Here is a 7,839-nt window from a genome sequence, read left to right on the forward strand (position 1 = left end):
TTCAGGTATGAGCCATTGCAACGAGCCACTTAAGGCTTTCGCCTTAATGTTTCCTATGGCAAATAGCTTAAGTATGACCTTTGATCTAGATTACTTGATGAGGCGGCTATTACATCTACGAGAAATCAAAATGCTTAATTGAATAATTACCATATTTACAATAATTAACTCTTAAATAATTATATTGCGGCAGACATTTCATTCTGCGGATTGCAGATAGTGAGTTTGCAAGGCATATCGACTTGTAAGGAATTCTGAGGATGGCACTGGTATCGAGATATGCGCTGCCAAAATTGCGGTAAGAACGCACTGTCGTTCAACTTACTTTGTTAAGAAAACGATGTCATATGCATATAGAAGCACAAAAGTAACTGGAACGCGCGAATGCGTTTCGCCGGATACATTGAAAATTAATATCTCGACACTGCTGGAGTCCTGAGAATTCGTTCTAAGTGGGTCAGACTTGCAAAACTCACCTACCATATTTCGTAGATTAATATATGGGCCGTGAAGCAATTAACCAAAAAGTTACTTAGGGTAATTACGGTAAACTGCATTTAAAGCATTTTGATTTCTAGTAGATGTAATTACCACCTCATCGAGTTTTTCACATCAAGGGTTATCATTGTGCTAAATATCACAGGCAATTTTCAAAAGTTTGGTACAGCTAAAACAAAAGACAACCTGTATACTGAAGAGTGCTATGGCGCAGATTTGGCGCTAGTAATTTGCGCGGGCATTAGTACGCCACAAGGAGTGGTGGCGTCTGTGCATGTACGCATTGAAGTCCACCACCGGCGATACCGTAGTGGACGCCTGATCGTGAAACCGTGACGCCCTGCCATTAGCTCCGGCTCTCCCCTCCCAGAATAAACTAAACCGAAAGTGCTCAGCATACAAGCTACTATACGGTCAATTATTTTACTAGTACGTATTATGCCAGTACGTTTATAGGCGCGTAGAGGTCGAGGAACCTCATTAAAGGAGCCCTGAAACACTTTTTCAGCATAGTAAAAGAAACGTTGCCTATCTGTTGACGAGGCGGTCACGAACATGTTACTAGTATTATTTCAATTATTTGTGTCAATTATTTTACTAGTATGTATTATGCTAGTACGTTTCACAGGCGCGTAGAGGTCCAGGAACCTCATTAAAGGGGCCCTGAAACACTTTTTCAGCACAGTAAAAAAAAAAACGTTGCCTATCTGTTGACGAGGTTCCTACGAACGTGTGAGCCAAATATTGTTGCACTGCATGCAGCAGGGGAATTTACAATCTCGTGCCAAAAGCAGTGAATAGTCGCTTTCTCTCGCATCCGCAATGTTTGGAGCACTCATGTGGAGTGCAGAGGGGCAAGAGGAAAGTTTCGACGAAGATAGTCTAGTGGTCACTGATGTGCCTTTTATATCCTTTAAACTTTGCATTTGTTATGACACCTTCACGCATTATGTGTCGCTCCTGCTATGCCACAACTTCAGGCCGCAGTGTGTGACACATGATGTTATATATAAGCAGCAACAGAAACGTCGCAGTCATTGATGGCATATCAGTTAGACAGATACATGAAGTAACGTTCGTACTTTTATAGGTCGTATAAATTGCAGTAAATATTGGCTCACTAACTGAAGAAACATCGTGTAATCTGGGCCGAGATTAAAAGGCGGGATGACGTTTTAACCTCTAGTTGAAGTTGGTGAAACACAGAGTCCTCCCGGGAGTTGAAGGGGAGAATGGGGTGTATGAACCGTGCAATTTCCTGAGAGGGTCACGCCGTAGCGACGTTCGATCGATATCAACTATAGAGGTTGAATCGCCTTTCATCTTTTTTTTTTGTTTGTTAGCAGTTGTTGGTAATCAGAAGCAGTATCATAATCGTAAACAGAACCATGATCGCAATCATCATCATTATCACGGCCATCAGCGAGACTCAGAATAAACTAATGGTTCATCATCATCTGTCGTCATTATCATCAATATCATAAGTTCTGTCAAATTTTGAGACTGCCCTGTGTTCGGGATCGGCCCACCAAAAAGCCTAGAGACTAGAAACAGAACTGCCCGATACAGAAAGTGTCCCTAACTCACCAAACAAAGCTTCGCCTTCAACGTGAACAGATCTCACTCCATAACCGCGAGTACTCGCTGTCACAAAGCTGTCGTGGTGACCATAGCCGGCAACCGAGAACCAAAAGTTCTCTGCTGCCAGTGGCTTCGCCGCTCCAACTTTGCTGCGTCTCCAAAACTCACATTAGGCAACCTCAAACATACAGGCACGCAGGAGAACAGCGCACACGAACCACAAATAATCTCGGCTCGCTCTTGCATGTTCGCCCTTCGACCGAGCGCCCGCTGCAGATGACCTCCAACATGTGGCTCGCGGGCGGCGCGAGCAGCCACAGTAGCCTGGTTAGAGGAAGACACGCGCGCTCTCCTCATCTAGCCCTGCTGTGGCAGCCCGCGCGCTTGGTCATGGTATTTAAATCATGGGACCTCGAACATCTGGGGGGGGGGGGGGGGGGGAGATGACGCGCACCAATTCATCATCCTTCTCGGCTAGAGTGTATGTACTGGAAATATCCCACCTCGCCCTCGCATGTTTGTCCTTGCATCTGCGCAACATGGCGTGACCACCAACATAAGGCGCGTTGACCGCTCATTCTACTCGCACTTCGAATTTGTTCTGGGCAGCACAGCGGTGGCGACGGTGACGATGAAAATGCGTCTAGTGTGTCCGTATAATTGCTGCCGCAATGAAAGAAATGACGCTAAATTCCTGCCACAGGCCGCAGAATCACGGGAGAACAACATGGCACCCGTGCTCGCCTACTGGGACGTGCGATGCTTTGCCCAAGCCATACGCAACCTCCTCATCTACAAGGGAGTCGAGTTCGAGGACAAGCGCTACCAGCACGGATCGCCGCCGGAGTACAACCGCGGTGAATGGCTCAAGGACAAGTTCGCGCTGGGACTCAAGTTCCCCAACCTGCCGTACTACATCGACGACGACGTGAAGATCACGCAGAGCTTGGCCATTCTCCGGCATCTCGGAAGAAAGTACGACCTGAACGCCAGGTGAGCAGAGCGGATCGTTGGCCAACGTCGTCTTACCAAACGCCGCGGCGACACACCTCGTTGTGGCGCCTGTGCCGTTTGAGCACGAGGTCGCGGGTCCGGTTCCCCGCTTCAACAGCTGTATCACGGTTCTTTAGGTAAACATGGAGATTATCATGACGAGAGTCGTAGCCACTGAGACCGTGGTGTGGTGTCACTGTCAGATTGGCAGTGTCATATTTAGCGACTGCACTTCAGTGAGTGCCATTGACAGCTCGATGCTGCACGGCAAAACAAAGTGTCATTCAGAATTTGTGGTATTACTGATTGCGCGCTGAAAATAGGAACTGGAACTACTATTAATGCACACGCATGGTCGCAGAAGTCCTTTTTTTTTTTTTCATTATTCAAAACACGTCATAAATGGCGTTCGCCCCCCCCCCCCCCCTTCCCAAGAAACATGCCTACACAACTCTAAGTTCACCTCACCACTGCAACTTTCTTTCTCTATAATGCTGTAAGGGCAAGAAGGCGGCAGAGGCGACCGCTGAATTTAACGTAAATGGCTACATTGTTAAACTGGACAAGAATGGTACATGTGCCCTTTTATCTAAAATGCGTTCTCTGTCACCTACATAGTTACCACAATGAAAATGTACATATTTATACTGACGGATAAACGACTTCGTAACAATCAACATCCGCATTTCTATTTCCAGCACTCTGAATGCGTCAGTTTCGCCATCGTTCATGGAGGACATCTTAAACGGTAGCAGAGCTCCGTGCGATACTTCAGGGCGTTTATTTCATTCACGCACAGGTGAAACCTGTGAGGTGTATTCCAACATACTTGAAGTCGGTTCTGCAATGTTTGGAGCGCTTTTACCCGTGTGATTGCAACGCAATGGCGACTTCTTAGAATTCACAGAATATCCTTACAGCTGTATCGTCAGGGAATCAAACGAAAATGCTTTATATACCTGAACATGCCGGTGTCGCAGAAAACACTGGAGATGACAAACAGGCTAGAGATGCACATAGTGCCGCTCCTGTCGCGCTAACTGAATGAACGACGGCTGATGCTAAAATTAGAACAAAACAACTATGCATGCCTGTAACTAAAGTTAATTTAAGGTCCATTCTGTCCACTGAATTTTCTATAAATAGACCCACATCTACAGTTACTGACATCTGATGATGATAGCTGTGACATAGATTCTTTAAACTATTGTTTCAGGTTGTAAGTGGCGTATACAGGTAGATTTTTGTATCGAACGAGTCGTCCGGCTATGCATTTTTCCGCATACGGCCATTCATGGAAGAATGCAGAAAACGTTTTCATGAGCTGGCGTAACTTTGAGCAGCATATATATGTTTTAGGTGAGTAGTGATGATTGCCGTTTCAGTGTACAAAACATGCTTAGGCCATGGGGTGACACGCCACCCCAGCGGTCTGCTTTAGATGACTTAATCATCTTCTTTTATTGAATGGAATATTGTGCGTGTGTAATAACGCTTTGCTTTCTTGTTGTTTTGAAGACACGGTCTTCTTTGGTTACGTCACAAGGGTTTGGCGGACCTCGGCATCTCGTAACCATTTCCGAAAAAAAGAAAACGCCATTTCGCGCCTCCAGGGGCGTCGTAGCGAGTAGCAAGAGATATCAAAATGTAGGTTTTAAAGAAACAAGATGCGGTAATTAGTAGCACAGTAAGTACAGTTAACAGTACAGGCGTAATTAACGCCAATGTAGTCGAAAATTGCGGGTGAAATATGATAACGATAAGGTGCAAAATGAGGGAATAATGAACACGAAAAACAGAGAAAAGGGGAGAGAATAAAGATACATTCAACATTTAATTATCGAATCATTTGAACCACCACGCACGTCGACCTTGTCGTTAACGTCGACGCTTGGTTTACCTTTTTTTTCTATTACTGAATTGACTTGATTGATTGGCTTGTATCTTATCGCAGAAACTGCAGAACGTGCCGCCTTGTTCCTTTTTCTCTTTATGTTGACTCTTTAAGCACGTTTGCGAAAAGTGCTTTATTGCCAGAACGTTTTCGTATTCCTTGATGTTATCCTGCTTTGATCATTCAAGAATTGAGGGTTTGTAGATAGGCCGGTGATGGAAAAGTTGCCACCACTTCCAAATTCATCCAAATAGATCAAGTAGGCATCGGAAGCGCAAGACTGTTTATTCTGTTGGTTGAGCCGAACGCAGTCGGAATAAGAACCCTTCGTTTCTCTCTCTCTCTCTTTCTCTCTCTTAGCTGTTCTTGTTCACCATTACAATTGCTGCTGTCGAAGCTATACGCCCTTCGAGGGAGCTATGCGGCGTGAAATGACCTCAGCCGAAAGCACTCACTTTGACTTTCCCTTTGCAGCAACTGTAACTCGCACACTGTGACACTAAATGTGCTGTTATTTATTGTTTATTTTACAATACCGCAGGCCTGACAGGCGCAAGCAGAAGAAGAATGTAAAAAAGGGATTAGCACAAATGCGGGTTCACAAAATAGTGTTTACAAATATTCACACGAATAATTTTTTATTAATTTCAACAAACAACGAAGGATACTAAAGCAAAGCCATCTGTTCCTGTGTTTCTTGAAATTCAGCAGTTTCAAGGATGGTCGCCAAAGATGGTCAAATCAGTCGCCTCATATACATGCCCTATGCTCATCTGGCAGAGGTATTGATGGTTTGATAGTGTGTGGCCTAACTTGCCATCATTTGCATTGTTTTCTCCATCAAATATGCAGCAACAGCCTCGAAGCCACAGAACTCGATGTTCTCGAGCAGCAAGCTCAGGACCTGTGCCTCGTCCTCGCCTACGAGGCAGTTCCAATGCCTCGGTACAGAGAAGGGCTCAAGTCATACGCCGAGAACGTCAAGGACATGCTGGAGCCTTGGGCCAAGCACCTAGCCGGGCTTAAGTGGGTGCTCGGAGACAGGCTCACCTATGTGGATTTCCTGCTGTACGAGGGGCTCGACTGGCACCGAATGTTCAAACCGGCCGCCGTGCAGCAATACCCGGAGATTGTCCAGTACCTCGAAAGATTTGAACAGCTATCCAACCTCAAAGAATACTTCGCCTCGGACGAGTACAAGGAATGGCCCATTATGGGGCCACTCCGGTCGTGGGGTTACAACAGAGGTACCCGGGTTTCAGAGTGAACAAGTTCCGTCCGCACTTGGTGTTCGTTACATGCACGAACTCTTCTGCACTTGTAACCTTCCAGTTTTTGGTGCCCAGTATATAAATGCTATAGCGCCCATTGAGTTCATAAGCGCCGTGTGTGCTCTGCGAATACTGCGGCATATCTGGGAGAGCGCAAGTTCTGTGAAACACGAGCAGTCGAAGTAAAAGCACCCATTAAAGGCTTAGCGTCTGCCCAAGAGCCTGGAGTCATAACGTCCTTCTTTGCTAGTACGGCCGATAAGACTACTACCCTTACTTCGCATGGCTGTCTGCTAATTTGCTATCGCAGTCGATGCTTGGCCTTTCGGGCAAAACTGCGACTTTCTTAAAGAAGGTTCTGAAAATTCGCCTCGCATCTATTCTGTCAAGCTTTATTGTTACTTCAAATGGCAATCATTGCAACGGTTTCAATGGCGTTTCGAGAGTAGTTTTCGTCGCTTTACTCCCTCATCTCCCGATTTAGAGTATCTTGGCCACAATTAGTACATGACCGGGGTAGTTGGAGAAGTATGGGAGAGGCCTTTGCCCTGCAGTGGGCGTAACTAGGCTGATGATGATGATGATGACTACTGTTACTGGCAAACGGTTTACGGGACATCTAATTAAAAGTGGTTTTCCGAGGCCTTTGTATTGTTTTATTTGTAGTGGAGACCATCGACAAGATGTATTGAAGGGAGTAAGAAGGATTATCCTACCAGCCGGAGCTAAAACTTAACTTACACACCGGCAAGCTGCCTGCAAAAACGGGGCTGGAATATGGGGGAGCTTTATTTTTGCCGGGGCCCACAAACCGCTTAACCTTTGAGCCGAACTCACAAAGCTCTTAATTCCTAAGTGATGTTTGCAATTGGCCGATGGCCTTAGCGAATGATATGCCCAGCTTCACAATTGGGTGGAATTTGCTCTTACGAACAATCCTAGAGTAAGAGTTTTTGTGAATAGGGGTTCAGAGCCGGTCGGACGCGTTTTCATCAATTGATGAGGTGCGTTCTTTCTTCGTAAACGTTCTTCAAATAGCACTTCTAAAAAAATTGCCAGGTACACCACAAGGAATGCACTTATTAGCCCTAGAACCGGAACACCTAAAATATGAAATGTTCTTTCTCCTTGGCTTTCACAGCATATGGTGAAGTCGACAGTAGTTATAAACTGTGATTGAGACAATGACCGTGCCTTTTGTGTGAAGGTGCCGACTGTATGAAACAAATATGCAAATTGAAAACACTGTCGCCACACTCGCACTGTTACAGAAGCTATTACTGATGCAGCCTGCTCCCGCACATGTGCTTTCTCTCTCACTCGCGCAACTCTTTACCCACGTATCAAGACTTACCTTACCAACGCATGCATTACAGGGGCCAGTGCTCAATGTCCAAATACACTTTCGCGCCTGAGCAGGCAGTATTTAAGTGGTATACAGTGCTGCGGCAAGCGCTTCACGATGAAACAAATGACGCTCATAGCTTCTTCTTTTCTTCTTTTCTAATTTGCTCCAGTTGTCTGTTCCTAAAAGAAATAAAATATCTGTCGTACTCACAATATGGCGCAAAAGTTGAATTTATGCCAACATTACAAGGATCA

At 45.5% G+C, this 7,839-nt stretch overlaps 1 protein-coding gene across 1 annotated transcript in view; it reads left to right on the forward strand.

The window, feature by feature from the left end:
• The window catches only part of LOC129387691 (glutathione S-transferase Mu 2-like), an 8,533-nt gene extending 1,811 nt beyond the window's left edge, over positions 1 to 6,722 (forward strand). Inside the window, exons 2-3 of the mRNA XM_055077057.2 lie at positions 2,783 to 3,072; positions 5,819 to 6,722. Coding sequence (XP_054933032.2) covers positions 2,807 to 3,072; positions 5,819 to 6,233 — 681 coding nt within the window. The 5' untranslated portion in view covers positions 2,783 to 2,806 and the 3' untranslated portion in view covers positions 6,234 to 6,722. The remainder of the gene's footprint in view (positions 1 to 2,782; positions 3,073 to 5,818) is intronic.
• Positions 6,723 to 7,839: the final 1,117 nt, after the last annotated feature.

Source organism: Dermacentor andersoni, chromosome 3, assembly GCF_023375885.2.
Source record: "Dermacentor andersoni chromosome 3, qqDerAnde1_hic_scaffold, whole genome shotgun sequence".
Lineage (NCBI taxonomy): Eukaryota > Metazoa > Arthropoda > Arachnida > Ixodida > Ixodidae > Dermacentor > Dermacentor andersoni.